Source organism: Podarcis gaigeae (genome assembly GCF_964106915.1).
Source record: "Podarcis gaigeae genome assembly, chromosome: 4".
NCBI classification, from domain to species: Eukaryota; Metazoa; Chordata; class Lepidosauria; order Squamata; family Lacertidae; genus Podarcis; species Podarcis gaigeae.
The window spans coordinates 103,701,115-103,718,202 of NC_139677.1; the positions used below are offsets into that span (position 1 = coordinate 103,701,115).

At 48.4% G+C, this 17,088-nt stretch overlaps 1 protein-coding gene across 2 annotated transcripts in view; it reads right to left on the bottom strand.

Annotated features, from left to right (window-relative positions):
• The window catches only part of STARD10 (StAR related lipid transfer domain containing 10), a 55,091-nt gene extending 39,259 nt beyond the window's left edge, over nt 1-15,832 (bottom strand). The window contains exon 1 of one of the 2 annotated variants that reach the window (XM_083737275.1): nt 12,433-15,832. In XM_083737275.1, the coding sequence (XP_083593401.1) occupies nt 12,433-12,594 (162 nt within the window). In that variant the 5' untranslated portion in view covers nt 12,595-15,832. The remainder of the gene's footprint in view (nt 1-12,432) is intronic. The other variant, XM_083737274.1, reaches the window with a different exon arrangement.
• Between the last annotated feature and the right edge of the window lie 1,256 nt (nt 15,833-17,088).

Sequence of the window (17,088 nt, forward strand, 5' to 3'; positions counted from 1 at the left end):
ACCTCAGGCAGTCAGGAGCCAGGAGAGACAGGGACTTAGCAAATGGTCAGAAGCCCCTGCACAGCTTGTGAGGTGCCTGGTTCCACGCTGCTTGCATATCCTGTTTTATCCGTTATCCTTGACATTGTCCTGTTCTGACGGATCGGTTGCGTGTTTTGTTTTTGTTTGGCTGCAAGGCCGCCCTAGAAACACCATTTTGAAGGGCAGGATATAATTTGTTCTATCCATAAATCAATAAATCAATGATGGGGGAGGGGGACGAGTCCTGCTGTTCCCAAACAGCAGAGAAGGAGGGGAAAGCTGTTTCCGGACTGGACAACTTCCAGACGCAAACAGGGGCTCAAAGGAGGAGCTGAATCCCCCTCTGCGCAAATTAAAATAAAAGGAGACCCCACCTCTGGTCCAGACCAGTTAAAAGCGCTAACATCTCTTTTGCTGCTTGCGAGAACCGATAATCCCCATTGTCTAGAAGACAGGCCTCAAGAAATGAAATAGAGAAATGTGTTCTCCCTCTCTGAGAACACTCAAACTTACGAGCATCTCATAAAGCTGAATGTGGGAAGATTTAGTACTTCTTCATGCAGCACAGGGTTCAACTATGGAACTCCCTGCCACAGGAGGGCAGTGGTTAGAGTGTCATACTAAGACCTGGGAGACCAGGGTTCGAATCCCCACTGGGCCATGAAGCTCCCTTGGGTGTGATCCTGAGCCAGTCATTGCCTCTCAGTCTGACCTACCTCACAGGGTTGTGGTGGGGATTAACAGAGGAGGGGAAGAAACATCCAGGCCACCTCAAGGAAAAGGTGGGATATACCGTATTTTTCGCCCCATAAGACGCACTTTTTTTCTCCTAAAAAGTAAGGGGAAAAGTCTGTGCGTCTTATGGAGCGAGTGCCTGGTCCCTGGAGCCAAATTGCCCAGGGGTGAAAAGCAGATCGTGCTTTTTTTTTCTTTTCTTTTTTTAGAAAGAGGAAAGGGAGTGTTGAAACTAAGCCGCTGAGCAGCTGATTGGCAAGTGATCAGGAGGAAGATAAGGGATGCTAGCAACAAAGGAGGCTGCCGGGGGGGGAGGTAAAAGCCCATGGATCCTCAGGATTTTTGCATTGGGTCACCCCAAATTCACCAACAGATCACATAGCATGTCCATGGCTACAGCCTGCACCAAAAAACACACGCATCCACTGTTTTGTGGGGCCGCAATGGTGCAAAAACGTGGTTACAAAGCACGGATCCACATGGATTCTCAGGAATATTTGCATTGGGCTACCCCAAACTCACCGTCAAATCACATGTCTGTGGCCACAGCAGGAACCACAAAAATCATACATCCACTGTTTCGTTCAGAATTTTTTTTTCTTGTTTTCCTCCTCTAAAAACTAGGTGCGTCTTATGGTCAGGTGTGCCTTGCGGAGCGAAAAATGCGGTAGATGCAACACAGAAAGATAGAAAGTTTTAAAAGAGGATCACACACATTTGTTCAGGATAAGGCTGTGCAGGGGTGAGGGGAAGGGCACTTTGCACATGCTCACAGTCGCTCTTCTTCACTACTTCAGTACTCAAAGACAAAGCTCCAGTATTGAAAACAGGCTGCCAGGCTCGGCTCCAGACCAGCACGGTTTCTATGGCTGCCATATGTTGTCTGGATTTTCCCAGACATTACCGGGATTTCAAGGGAGGAAGTGACGTCCAGGGGGAATTTCCGGAGGGTGGCGCTTTGTCCTGGATCTTAGGCAAGTCAATCGAAAAATTGTGGGTTTTTGGGTGGCTTTTCCCACCAAACGTTTGGGGTGTCCTGGTTTCTACTTTTTGAAATACGACAACCCTAACCGGTTCTCTCTTGGCAACTGCAATCTTTAGGGAAGGGCAGGAGACTCAGAAGGCCGGAGGCGTCTCAAGGACGTGCACAGATGTGGGAAAGGCTTATCTTTTTATAGTAAATCTAAAGGGCAGGTGAAACTGCCAGGGGAAGAGGAAGGGCAGGAGAAGAGGAAGAGAACCGGTCTAACCAGATGCAGATCTGAGTTCCCACTTACTGCTAGATCTCCTTGTTTCAGAGGCCTTGTTTCAGACACCTCGGACAGCCCCTGATGCTCACTTCACACTAAGCCGTGGTTTATTAAACTATGGTGAAACATGGACCACTTATAAACGCCATCTCAAACTCCTCGAAAGATTCCATCAACGGTATCTCTGAAAAAATTTACACATCACTTGGGAATTCCAGAGGACAAATACCAGTGTACTGGAAGAAGCAAAGATCACCCGTGTTGAAGCAATGATTCTTCAACATATAGTCGGAATCTCTTTTCTTGTAACTTGAAGACATGGGTTCAAGTCCTCTCCTCCAGAGCAGGAGAAAACAAGCTTGCTCCATCTTCCATGTGGCAAGCCCTTCAAATATATGAAGATGGCTATCCTATCTCCTCTCAGTCTCCTCTTTTCCAGGCTAAACATACCCAGCTCCTTCAACCACTCCTCATAAGGCTTGGCGGACTCCAGCTCCCATCAGCCCCAGTCAGTGATGATGGGAGTTGGAGTCCAGCCACATCTTCAAGGCCACAAATGTTCCCCTATTCCTGTCTTTAGTGGAACAAGGGTCCAATTCTGCATGAGGCAGCTTTTCATGTTCCTAAATAGATCTTGAACTTCACAGTAAACCGCCTAAGGAAGAAGCCATCTTACTTGTTAGAAATGGTAATTGAAATTAGGGCATTTTTATTTATTTTTAAGACAGACTGTTTTCGGATCTGAAAAGATACAAAGCTGCCATTTCCGTCTCACAACTTGGGCAAGGATTCTGTCGCCTGCATTTCACGCCCTCGGTTTGCTGAAAAGTGCAACTGTGCAAACGTATTATTCCTAGCAATGTAGTCAATGTGAACATGAGAAGACACTCCTAAGATGTATATTTCTCAAAGCACAAAAAGTACTGTACTCTTTTTTTAATGGAGAAAAAGTTAGTGTCAGAAGCATAAAGGTAAAGGTAAAGGTACCCCTGCCCGTACGGGCCAGTCTTGACAGACTCTGGGGTTGTGCGCCCATCTCACTCAAGAGGCCAGGGGCCAGCGCTGTCCGGAGACACTTCCGGGTCACGTGGCCAGCGTGACATCGCTGCTCTGGCAAGCCAGAGCTGCACACGGAAACGCTGTTTACCTTCCCGCTAGTAAGCGGTCCCTATTTATCTACTTGCACCCGGAGGTGCTTTCGAACTGCTAGGTTGGCAGGCGCTGGGACCGAGCAGCGGGAGCGCACCCCGCCGCAGGGATTCGAACCGCCGACCTTTCGATCGGCAAGTCCTAGGCGCTGAGGCTTTAACCCACAGCGCCACCTGCATACTTGACACTAAAAATTAAAAGCAGAGCTGGATTAAGGCCTAGGGTACGGATCCACTGAAAATGCTGTGAAATCGAGTGGTAGGTCAGCAGAGGTGCATAAGGCAATGGACGGGGCCCTGAATTTCCATCCACAAGTTGGATCTGTCAGTCTCACCCTTAGCGGCATCCAAAATCTGGCAGCTGAAGTTGCTCCTTCACTCTTTGCACAATGAGGGATGGGTTAATCTGTCAATCTCAATTTCTCTGTTTTCCACTCTTAAGTGGAATTTTGTCCCCCCCAAAAGTCCTTGTGACAATTAGGCAGCTTTTAAGGAAGACTTCTCCTAACGCACCCACTTCTATCTGCAGTTTGGCCAATATACCCATTTTAGCAAAGCAGTTTTTGCTCACATCATGCAATTTGTATGCCGGTGTGGTGCAATGGTTAGAAGGCTGGGCTGTGATAAGAGAGTTGGGAGAGTTGGGTTGTCACAGGAATTCATATGATTTATAAATCATATGTTCATAAATCTACAAGGCAAACACATACATAAGTATATAAACCACGTGTCTGAAATAGTACAGGAGAGCAATCCCGAAGTCATTTTGACTCTCCCAATGACCTTAAATATTCTCTGCAGTGAGGGAGGAAATGGAAAGCCTCCCCCTTGTCTTTTGCTTACCGGTCTGAAGGGCGTATGTGTGTATGAGTAGGGTGACCCTGTGACCTGGAGTCAGGAATTAAAGTATTTGCCAGGCTGCCCAGTTAAAGCAATCAGTGACCATTATCAGGTATCCTGGGAAACACGATTTCTGCTGTAGACCGCCTCCTTCTGTGATGGATGTATGTTGTTTTGGGGGGTGGTCTTGGGCTACAGGGGGGCAATTTCATAAGTCTTTACAGTGTATAAGGGCTTGCGAACCATTGTTCTGGGTCCCTCCTCCCTCCTGCATGTGGTGAGGGGAGTACCCTGTTGCAAGAGATCAATAAAGATCAGGCTTACTAGCTGCTTTGCTTCTCAACATTCTCTAGTTGGCCTCTGTTGTTTTCTCTTTCCGATAGGCGACCTTCTTAAGGATTCCATACAGGCTCTTAGATACCCCATAAGGGGAAAGGAGCAGGTTTTTCGGTTAGAATGCTGGGCTGGGATAGAGAGGGAGAGAGACCAAGGTTCAAATTACCCATGAAGCTCACTGGGCACCCTGGGGACCAGCCCCCAGGAGGAAAACGACGTAGCCCACCTTGAGCTCCTTCAAGGAAAGGTGGGATATAAATGCAATATGTAAATAAAACGTGCATTTTCCTGCACACAATGATGTGCCATTTTGTTTATGCTTCTGGGCTGGAAAAGGGCACTGCAAGATTCGGAGATGTGGAAATTTCCAACGATGGCTTGTGTTGCACTTCACTTTTGTTTCGGAAGGTGCAAATCAGATTCTCCTACGAATGCTACCTGAATCAGATTTCCGGCCCCATCCGAACCCAAACCGCTCACCAGTCTCGGAGAGCAGGTGGAGAGAAAGGGCTGGAAGGAGACCCATAGCCCAGGTTTCTCTAACGCAGAGGAAAAATAACATTCTTCCTGCCCGTTGTGGCTTTTTCTCTGTCTGGCTTTGAAGCCTCTGAAGTAGAGACAATATTCTTCTCCCTTTCCCCTTTCTTTTGAAGGAAGGGAGAAACAGGAACCTGTAACCTCTCTTGCCTAAGTGTGAATTTATCCGCCAGAGTGAGGTGCCAACCCTCCAGCAAGGACTGATAGAAGCTTCTCATTTACTCAACAATAAGCTAAAAACTGCCTCCCCCATGGAGAGTGGGAAGCTTTGTATCAGCAAAGTGTAAATGCCGAAGCAAAATGAAGACTCTTGCTTCTAAAAAAAGACACCCCGCCTGCCTCGCCTGCTTCTCAAGGCTTGCAAAGAATCACTTTCAAAGGACACAGTGAACAGCTTCCACCCGAGTCTCTCTTCAAATTGCCACCTCTCTTCTTCTGCCAGGTCCTCCTCTGACTTACATGCTACTCGCAAGGGTTCAAGAAGCACAGCTTTCCCGGCGCCACACCCCAGCAGTGCTGGGAAACTGCACCGGTTTAATTTCCGCCTGCTGTGCAGCAGGGAAAGGCATGGTAGGCCTGGCACAAAATAAGGTGCCCAACACCTGCCCTTCTGCCAAGAGAAAACTCTTGCCTCTCTCCAAATGTAGAAGCCTAGGAACCAAATTACATTTTTGTCTGCCCAATGTCTCGTGTGTGTGTGTGTGTGTTTGTGTGTGTTGTACTGGTGTCTCTTGGTGTCGGGGGGGGGGACATAACCTAAAAACCTAAGAAGAGCCTGCTGGATTAGGCCAATGGCCCATCTAGTCCAGCACCCTGTTCTTGCAGAGACCAACCAGATGCCTGTTGCAAGTGTGATAACAATTTTAAGGTCTTAGATATGTATTAAATGTTCATAAATGTACCAACCAAGCACGTACATAGACCAGCACAGGAAGACTGACCTGAAACCATTTTTGATTCCCAAACTGACCAAATGTTTTCTCTGTAAGGTCAAAGGAAAATGGAAAAGCCTCCCCATTGTCTTTTCCTTCACAAAGCCTGTCTTAAGGGTATGTCTGTGTATGAATAGGGTGAGCCTGTGACCTGGACTCAGGAACTAAGTATTTGTCATTACAAAAGACTGGCCAGGCTCCCCAGGGTATCCAATCAAGTAAGTATTAACAGGTAACCTGCCAGACAGGAGGTAAACAATGCACTCAGGTTTCCGCTGTAGACCACCTTTTCTGTTATGTAGGTATGATGTATCTGGGGGTGGTGGGCTTGGGTTACACCCCTTCTGTGATATATGAATGATATATGGAGGGGTGGTCTGGAGCTCCAGGGCAGGGAATTTAAAATATTAACACAAGCAGGATCTGAAGTGAACACAGGAGCCCTCTCCCTTCCTGTGGCTTCCAAAAACGTGCATCCTGGCTCGAAGTCCTCGATAGCCCTCGCCTCCTCCATCAATTGGCCTACTGGTCTTTTAAGGCTATCTAAGGTCAGTGGCCATCCCTGCTCCTGTGGCAATGAGTTCCATAACTGGGCTTGAGATGCAAACCTATTTAGCTTCACCAACCAACGCCGCAAGTTCGTGCCTTGAACGCAAGTCTGCAAGGGCCTAAGAACCTGAACGCGCCATCTGCAGAGTTCTGAATGCCCGGAAGTGGGCTTCAGATTGAGAAATGCTGCCGGGCTTTTGCACAATTTCATGCTGGCTCTGTTGGAGAAGAAACAGCTGGACTCTTAGATAAGAGCAAGGGAAGCTGTGTAATACCGAATCAGACCAGTGGCCAGGCAGGAATGTCTCACAGCTTCCCTGGAGAAGCCAGTGAGTTTTGAACCCGGACCTTCTGACACTGACCAACACTACCCCCCCCCCCCAAATGCTTTCTATGTGACGTTTACGAACCTGTAGCACCTTAGAACACATGTCTTTTAAAAAAGAAGAAATGCCTTTTTGCTCGTGCAAAGTTTGCGGGGACGTTAGATGACAACTGTTTCATTCATATGTTATTACATGAAGTCCTTAACAATTTGTACCGGTTCACCCTTGAAGTCGCCTTATCCACATACGTCCACTCAGAAAGTGATGGATTCTTCAACACAGGCAGTTTTTAAACAGAGGGCGGGTGTCCATCTGTCATATAATATTGCATCTTGTTATATTTATTGCTGTTATTTAGCATTACCTGCCATTTTCAGAAGGTAAGATTAAAATCCTTTGGTTTTCCTTCAAGCAGTTTATGTACTCCTTCTTCAAACGAAGCCTTACCATGCCACGCGTTGTCCAATCACAGAAAATAATAGCAGGTTTGAATTGCTTACACCCAAAAACATATTTTTAAGGCCCTCAATGAAAAATTAACTTTCAACCCCTAAAACGACACGCTACCTAGTGGGGCATTCTCCCAGTAGAGTTGTGGCCTTGTGATCTACTTATCAATGGTATTTTCCCACATTTTTCTCCAAGGAGCTCAAGGTGGCCTAAGTGATGCTCCTCCTCCTCATTTAACCCCCCCCCCATCGACCCTGCAAGGTAGGCTGGGCTGAGAGGCAGCCACTGACCCCCAAGGCCACACACTGCATGTGGCCAAGTCAGGATTCGAACCCGGATCTCGCAGGTCCTAGTCCAACTCTCTAACCACTATACCATGCCAGCTCTCTTGGTTTCTAGCCATGCGTAAGGTCTATCCGTCTCCTTCTCTGAAACTCTCAACAGCATGGGTAGGCAAACTAAGGCCCGGGGGTCGGATCCAGCCCAATCGCCTTCTAAATCCAGCCTGCAGACCGTCCAGGAATCAGCGGGTTTTCACATGAGTAGAATGCGTCCTTTTATTTAAAAAGCATCTCTGGGTTATTTGTGCGGCCTAGGAATTCATTCTTATTTTTCTTTTCTTTTTTCAAAATACAGTCCGGCCCCCACATGGTCTGAGGGACAGTGGACTGGCCCCCTGCTGAAAAGGTTTGCCGACCCCTGCAGCATCCATTGACCTCCCTTCGTAAATCTAACTCTGAAGAGCAGCTGCTCAGCTGCAAACCCTCAGGGGAGGCCCTTAGCTCAGTCCCACCACCCTCACAGGGACGCTTGTTGGGGACACAGAAGAGGGCCTTCTCGGTGGTGGCTCCTCCGAAGCAACTTGAAAACCCCCTCCCTAGAGAAGCCAGACAGACTCCCTCCTTGCTGTCCTGCCACCAGCAGATGAAGGCTTGCTTGTTCCAGCAGACTTTGGGGATCTGACTGCTTTTAAGGAAAGGTCTGTTGCTTGCTGTTTTTATTGCAATTATATGTATAGTTTTAATAGATATACATATATGTGTGTGCTTGGTCCATAGAGTACGGGACTCTTAATCTCAGGTTGTGGGTCTGAGCCCCACACTGGGCAAAAGATTCCTGCATTGCAGGGGGCTGGACTAGATGACCCTCGTGGTCCCTTCCAACTCTACAGTCCTATGATGAGAGAGAGAAAGAGTTTTAAGTCTATCAATGTTTAATTTGCTTTTTGGTTATTGTTTGCCCTCCCCTTACATTTTTAGCAGTTCCTATTTTTAACTGTAAGTCGACGAGTCCCTGTCAAGGAAAAAGACAGGGTATAATTAAATATATTATAACAATAACCACCACCAAGATTAATCTACTAGTGGTGCTACACTTTCGTTTATGCCTCTGCGCCTTTCTCAGGAGCGAGCTTTCTCTCTCTGTGTGTGTCTTTCTGAGAAGGGAGAATAGATGAGATTACAAACTGCGAGATGGGAAAACAGACTCTGGGCCTCTTAAACCTCTGCCTCATTTCACCATCTCCAATAGATGGAACTGATCAGCTGGAGGAAACAAGCTATCGTATATCATATCTCCAAGCGCCCACCCTGTTGAGGCACGATTTTGGAGGGTAACCGTTCCTCTTAACCGAGCCAGAAAAATAAAAACGTCTGATTCTATTATTTTTCAAGAGAAAATAACAGAAATCTCTTTCAAAGGCTATGCCTGGATCAAGAGATGCAGGCAGATGGACCTCTGGAGTGGAGGTTGCCAGCTTTCTCAAAATGCCTCTGCTGCTGTGCAGGAACAGCTTCATGCCTTGATATCTGCCACCGCAGACAGATTTCATGTTTACAAAAAGCATCGTGTTTATTTCCAGGCTGCGAAAAAGCTTCACAGGGAGATTTCCACAGACAGCACAAGAGCACTTCATATCATTCCCTCCTGCTTCTGGTCAGTTGCCAAGCCTAAAAAGGATCTACGTTTGCCGGCGCTCAAGGATCTCTGAGGCCCGTCCTCCAAATCCACCTCTTTAAATCTGTGGCGACTGAATCTATTCCTTGACACCACTTAGCCGTCGTTCTGCACGGGTGCAAAGCACGGAAGGAGCCACCGGAGCCCATTGATCCTTGTTGCTGCTTAGAGACGGCGTCTCGGAGGCACCAACTGACCTCTGGCCCCAGAGTGCCGGGTAACGTTAATGGGATGGAAACATCCGTTTTCCCCCTCGGGAAACCGATCTCCCTGCTCCATCTCTTTATGTGATTAAGCAAAGAGGATCTCTGCTAAAAAGCTTCAGGCATACGAGACAGAAGGAGATGGATTAGGAGACAGATGAGGAACCGGGAAAGGAATCATATTTTCACAGCTCACTCGCATGATATGGGGGGGGGGGACACTTTGGGTCGGCTCCTATAACTGTCTTTTCAGTCCGGTTTAGTTCTCCTCTTTGCCAGAGTGAGTGGTCTTATGAACATGGTGGACTCTCCTTTGGGACAGGTTTTTAAGCAGTGGTAGGATGGCCAATAGAACTGAGGCTGGACAAACTGCGATCTCGACACCTGTGGGACACTGTAGCATTCACAAGACCCAGAAAAGCTGACTAACAAATGCCATGTTTAAAATGCATGTGTGAACCAGCTCACTGTGTATCTGAATGACATGCAGGGTATTTGGCAAAGCCCGAGCACGAGTTTTCTCTATAATTATTAACATAATAATTAATTTATTATTATTATTATTATTGATATTATTATTATTATTATTATTATTATTAACAACAATGATTGGTATCCCACCCTTCCTTCGCTCCCAAAGGACTCCTAGATGAAGAAAGGTGTCAGAAGCCCTTTCTGGATAGCAGAAAGTGGGTATATCTGGAATCACTGTTCACTACATCTGTTTGCGGACCACTTCAGCAGCGTTGGACGTCATAAAACAAAGCTTTACGGCTTATTTTCACCAGATAAGAATCTGACCCATTGCTTCTTTCAGAGACTTGCATGGTCTACAAAGACTTTCTAAGACTTCTGTTTATTTGGTTCTATGTTTTCAAGAGTATCCATCAAGAGTGCCTATTTTGTGACTTTCAGAGATTTGTAAGATTTCTGTTTATTTGGTTTTGCAGAGAGTGCATATTTCATACTGTTCAATGTTCTGTATGGATTATATAAAGAGTTCATATTGACATCGCATTGTTATACTTGGTCATCGTGTTGCCTTGGATATTACTGATAATTGTTTGCAACACAGGGGTTTAATTGTGTGGTTACTTTCTGTATAGCAGGCAGGCATGGAGGGGAGAGGCCAGCAGAGCCCCCCCCCCCGACTCCTTGCATAGAAAAGGGGATCTCCAAAGCAGCTTCTGCCTCCCCTGTATGAAAAGTTGCATGTGATAAAATCCCCTGGTTCAACCAACCTTGCCTCCGTCAGAAATCCAGAAGGGGGCGCCGTGTAAGACGGCAGGGCCACAGCCCTACCCTGGCTCATAGGGAGATAATAATTATTGCCTCCCTTACAGGGTTGTTGCGAGTTATGTATGTGAGGCACTTGGAGCTCTCCGAAAGCTGTGTGTGTTGCAAAGCTCAGAGACAAACAGGGTTAGGAATTCAGATATATAAGCTAGGCGCCAAATGGCTCCTGAAACCAGGGCTGCGGTTGCCTAGTGGCCATTTGGGGTCCAGACGACTCAAAAGTCGTATTTTTCCGTGCGACTTTTTGGTACCTGAAATTCATTCTGATGGTGCAGGATGACAGGATTCTACAGGATGTGGAATTGGGGCGTGAAAACAGTCCCGAGCCAAGGATCCACAGGTGGTGGAGACATCGGGCACCATCCTGACTCCTGGGCATCTTCACTTGGTCGCAAGCGGCTGATAGCCAGGTGCAAAATGTGCCTAGCAAATTTTGAAGTTTGGAGAGGCCTTTCAAATGCTAGAAGAGCATCTCCGGGGGGGGGGGGGGCGACACTAATCTGAAACCTGAGAGAATCACTGTCGGTGAGTGAAGGCAATACGGAGCCAGTCCGTCTCCGCATAAGCTTCCTCTGTTCTTAAAGAATAATTACATTAGGGCATCCTCCATTTATTATATAGTAGTTAGCATGTGGTGTTCAGGCAAAGACAGCCAACCAAGCTCCAGTGGAACTTCAATGCTCTCTGGAGAAAACTCTCTTTCCCTGCCCGACCTACCTCACAAGGTTGTTGTGTTGATAAGGAGGGAAAGCACTGGAGTGATTCAGAGATCATTATACTGCTTCTCATAGGATTCAGAGAACTTTGCAAACCTGACCAACTAAACGCAACGTCGCCCCTGTAAGGAAGGTCAGCATCATCTTAACCCGATCGAAAGGGGAGTTGCTAAGTCGGACAGAGGGTGATCTCGTGAAAGACTCGCACCAGGAAGTTCCTGGTTCACAGTGCAGTGAATCACCGGTGGGTGGGTGTTTGCACTGCAGCCTCCCTGGAGCTTCAAGGACGGAGTTCAGGTGACTTAGAAGTTCAAATAAAAAAGACCAAGATATTCAGGTTTGCACAAATGCACCCCCCCCCAAAAAAAAAACTTGGTGCATGCAGGGAAAGGAAAACTTGTCCGGTACATTATATGTTTTCAGCTGGTATAAAAGCATGCACATGTTCCGCTTTCTCAGAAGTCTTCATCAGTTTTTATCTGACAAAGAGTTCTGCGAAACCTGGAAATCTACATGTTCCAAAGTGGCCCAGTTCAAGACAGCACAGCGCTTTTTAACTCCTGCCCTTTTGTGAGTTAATAATCTGCCGCTTTTCTGCTGCCTTGTGGGACTTGCTTCATTTTGTGGCGGTGACACTGAGGATTGCGCAACTGAATTTCTAACGAAATGCCTTATCAAGGACTTCCATGCAGCGGTCAAAATGTCAGGTTAAGAGGACAACCTAACTTCCCAGCAAAGTGCATGTTAGGTTTCGAAACTTCAGTCGCCAGGCATTCTGGCGCGGTTGGGACTCATATGTGACAACTCACAGGAGTGGTGCAAGGCCACAGATGCGCTCTCACACATTTCCTTTGCATGAGGCTCATGTGGGACAGGTTCGCTATGGGCTACAGCCCCCCTGCATATTAAATACCTCAAAACGCTACGTCTGAAAACTGCCTTGGGTTTCCTGCGTCAACCCCAAAAGAGGCAGAAAAGTAGAAGTGGCAACTGGGGGAAAAGAAAAGTTGCTAATAAACAAGAGAATTAAAAAAAAAAAAGACCTTGCCAACCAGGGCCTGTGGCATGAAGCCACAACAAAACCCTGGTTGCTTGTGCTGGACCAGATCCTTCCACGCTCCACGGCGCATTCCTTACCTTGATCTTGTGCAGGGATTTCTCTGCCTCAAGGATCTGGATCCACACGACAATCCCAGACTTGTTGTACGTGAGGCTCCAGCCATCGTCAGAATTGCACTCCGTCCGGAAGTGGTCGAAATCTCGGTCGTCCGGAATCTGCACGCTGTCCCGGGTGGACATGGCGTCGAAGTCAAGATATATAAGCCGGCACAACCAAAACTGTAAATTTCAGTGTGTCTCAGCAAAACGAAAAGCGGCTGAGATGTGAAGCCTGGAAGATCTCCCTTCGGTTTCCAAGCCAAAACTGGAGAGGCCGGTTCTATCCTTTCTCTTTCCTTTCTCTCTTTTTTTCCTTGTAAAACTGATTTCGCAGCGATTATGAAAGAACAAGGAGGTTTTTGTCTCGGATCAGAGGGGCGGGGAGAGCACAAGGCAGGTGGAGATGGAAGGGGAACTAAGTTAGCCAGGGAAATCAGATTTGGCAGAGGCGTCTCTCCCCAATGGAGAGCTGTTCCCCTTTTGCCAAGGCGAAAGCGGACATGGATATTATAAGTATAATACTTAACAGCAGGCTGCAGAGAACTCCTGAGTTCTTCCTTTTCGTAGAGGAGGAGGAGGAGGGAGAGGAGGAGGAGGGAAAAGGGGCAGAGCCACCCAAAGGAGACGGAGAGAAGAAGTCTGCGTGGCTTTGGTCGCCTGCCAAAGCCTGGCGCTGCGTTGTTGTCGTGTCCTGTCGGAAACCAGCCGCGCAGGTGAGTCACAGCATTAGATCCAGCCCTCCGGGAGGGAACAGGTGAGAGTGGAAGGACTTCCTCCTCCGACAATTGGCTCGGACTCGTCGTCGTCCTCCCTCCGCCCTCCTTTCTCAAGCGCTGAAACCTTCCTTCCCCTCTCAAGAGATGGCTGCAAGAGGAAAGGGGAAGACCCTTCGACAACTCCTAGGAGAGTTGTTCTCCTCGCTGGCGCTACGGGGGAAAGAAAGAAAACACGAAGAAAGAAAAGCTGTCTGTGGGGGGGGGGGGGAAGAAGCGGCGATGGCCAAGTGGTCCTTCCTTGGGATGCAGGGAGAGTTCAAAGGATGCTCGCCAGCCAGGCAGGGGAAGAGAGGACCAGTCGGGAGAAGAGCCGGTCCCTGGGGCCAGGCAGCAAACCAGGCGCGCAGGGCGCCTTTTCTCTCCTCCTCAGAGAGAGAGATGGGGGCAGATGGGCTCACATTGCCAAGCCAGCGCCCTCGCCCCTCTCCTGCTGCCCCCCTTTCCCCGCTCCTCTCCCCCTCTGGGCAGGCACAGCCCCCCTCCCCACACCTCGCTGGCCGGGATGCAGGGCAGGCCGGGCGCCTCCTTGGCAGAATCTGCTGCCTTTTCTCTCAAGGATGCAAAAGCAGGCGGGGAACAAGGCGAGACACACACACAGAGAGAGAGAGAGAGACACTCACCTCCCCGGGCGCCCGAGGCTTCTGCTGGGTCCTACTGTCCTCTTTCTAAAAGGAGGAGGAGGAAGGATGCTCTAAGCTTTCAGATCTTGGAGGGAGGGACGGTGGGGGGCGGCAGCCTAGATGAGCTCCCCAATTTTGCAGACAAACCATCTTCTTGGCGGGCTTGGTTATTGCGCATCCTTGAGATGCTACTTGCTTGGACGGGTCCTCGCTAAGGGAAGAAGGCAGGTGCAAAAAGAGGGGGGTGGGGAGGAAAGAGCTTAGGGAAGACCTGAGTTTCTGCCGGTGGGGGGGGGGAGTCCCATTTGAGGGTGCACCTCAAAAGCAACAAACAACACATCAGGCAAAAAAAGTCTTTTCTCCCTGCTGGTGCGCTGGTGGTAGTTTGTTTTTATTTTCAGGGAAGGTTAAACTATGGAACTCACTCCCACTAGAAGCAACCCAGGTGGCTTTGAAACGAGACAAATTGATGGAGGAAAGGGCTCCGTGACTACTAGGCAGGACAGCTATGTGCTGTCTGCACAGCTGGAGGAAGCAATGCTTCTGGACACCAGAAGGGGAGAGCACTCTTGTGTTCAAATCCTGCTTCCAGGTTTCCCATTAGAGCACCTGGCTGAAGAATTCCTTTCTTTTCTCCGTACGGAATCTTCGAACGTTCAGCTTCTTTAGATCTGCACGAGTTCCAGTGTTACGAGGGAGAGAACTTTCCTCTATCCACTTTCTTTGGGCCACGCATAATTTTAATAAAATTCAATCTATCATGTAAGCGTCAAAGTCCCAAACACTGCAGTCTTTCTTCATTTTGGTTGCCTTTTCCTAAACCTTTTCCAACTCTGTAATGTCCTTTTGTAAGGATATTGCTCTAGAATAAGCCCAAGAACCAGCTGTGGCTTTTTGCTTGGAAGTGCACTTTGCCCATGCCCAGGAGCTGCTTTGTTTTCGTACATATCGTGTTCCTGGGTTAAGCCCTGACCTTCTGCAGAGTTGCGTAGACTAAATCATCCCTTAACCTAAAGTCTGTCCAACCTTCACTCATTGTGAGAGAGAGGCATTCAAAGCATTGCAGGGGGCTGGACTAGATGACTCGTGGGGTCCCTTCCAACTCTACGGTTCTATGAAAATCCCCAGTCTGGGCTAGCCAATTAAAAACCAGTTTGATATGGCCAAATCTTCAGTGTTGCATAAGTGCAGAATTCCCTCCACAACACAAGCTGGGTAGCGGCAGATATTTCCCCAAACAGCATTAAGGCACTTAATTAAGCAGTGCATCTAGCACATTAAGGCTCAGTATTTAGAAAGTGGTGCTACCCTGTGGGTATGCTTGTGCCTCTATCTCTTCCCTTCCCTTCCCTTCCCTTCCCTTCCCTTATCTCACCTCCTTCCCCAACCTGGCTCCTTTCAGATGTATCGGACTACAACTCCCATCGGTGCGGCAGGGCCTCTTGGGACTTGCGGTCCAGCACATCTGGAGGGCACTAAGGGAAGGCAGAGCTGCCTATATTACATGGACACTTAGCACAGGTTGGCAAACACACACACGCTCACCCGAAAAGGCCCGATAGCGTCAAAATATAGTTTTGCTGGTTTGTGTGGTGGGGGTCAGTTTGGATGATGCCCTGGGTTCCCTTCAGTTCATGGGTTCCTGTATATGTGAGGGAAAGAAGGTACGAGAGCCAGCTTGCCAAACCAGTCCTTTTGGTTGGGGATGGCTTGTTAAGCAATAAGATTAGCATAAGTTGCTCGGAGCCATAGAATAAATGAGCAACCTTTCCTCCACCCCCTCTCCTAGCTCTGAGCAATAGCCAAAGCTGTGTGAGAGAGCTGACCTGGGAAACAGGCTGGGAGCTGGAGACAGAGAGGCCTGCTTGCTCCGTGCTGGATCCAAAGCTGTGACCGATGGAGAAGCAAGACCTGTTGCGGTGCTGATGCTGTGAGCCCTGCCGTGTTATGCTCAGGTTGTATATACGTGGAAATAAAACCAGATATCCGAGAGACATCGCAATCTCTGCTTATCTTCCTCCCGAGGAAACTGAAGCCTGAGTAATCGCCTGGAACCCCTGGAATCTCATCACTGGGGTGATGAGTGGCAATAGGACTTGCACACTCACACACATACCCCTTAAATGCAAAGTACCTTAATAATGCATCTTTGCTGCTTCTCCAGCAGTTAATAAAATGTTGATGGGCATCATTAGTTTCTTCCTCCAGCCCAGAGGCTGCCTTTTTCTCCCTGTGTGGCTTCTGCCGCCTGTGCAGTGGGAGCTGCATCTAATTCTTGTTCTGGGCATGGCAAGGCAGGTTGGAAAGATAATTAAGGCAATCAGCGTGGCTAATTCCCTAGGGAGCAATCGCCTAGGACTGCCTCCAGCCATTAATGAAGGGGATGTGAGCTGGTATACCCTCGTCCCCCTGTGAAAAAAGCACGCCGCCTCTTCCTTGCCTTTTCTCTGAACTAAAAAGTCCCAAATGCTGCAACCTTTCTCCATAGGGTATTCGCTCCACCTCCTGGATCATTTCTGGACTTTGCTTTGCCTTCTCCCCAGACAAGAAAGGTGGCCCAATGGTAGCTTTGCAGAGGTTTCTGGAGCCCAACTCTGCACCATCAGGCCTGACCTTTGGGCCTGCTGAGGCTGATGGGGAGTCCAGCAGGTCTGAAGGGCCAGGGAGGTCTTACTGATCTCTGACATGCAGGTTCCCATGTCACAGAATCAGAGAACCATAGAGTTGTAAGGGACCCCAAGGTTCATCTAGTCTGTTGTTGTTGTTTAGTCGTTTCCGCCTCTTCGTGACCCCCTGGACCAGAGCACGCCAGGCACTCCTGTCTCCCCCTGCCTCCTGCAGTTTGGTCAAACTCATGCTGGTAGCTTCGAGAACACTGTCCCACCATCTCATCCTCTGTCGTCCCCTTCTCCTTGCGCCCTCCATCTTTCCCAACATCAGGGTCTTTTCCAGGGAGCCTTCTCTTCTCATGAGGTGGCCAAAGTATTGGAGCCTCAGCTTCAGGATCTGTCCTTCCAGTGAGCACTCAGGGCTGATTTCCTTCAGAATGGATAGGTTTGATCTTCTTGCAGTCCATGGGACTCTCAAGAGTCTCCTCCAGCACCAGAATTCAAAAGCATGAATTCATCTAGTCTAAGCATCAGTTCATCTAGTCTAACCCCCTGCAATGCAGGAATCTCAGCTATAGCATCCATGACCGTTTTTTCTCATAGTAAGAATGTAAGGAGAGCTCTGATACA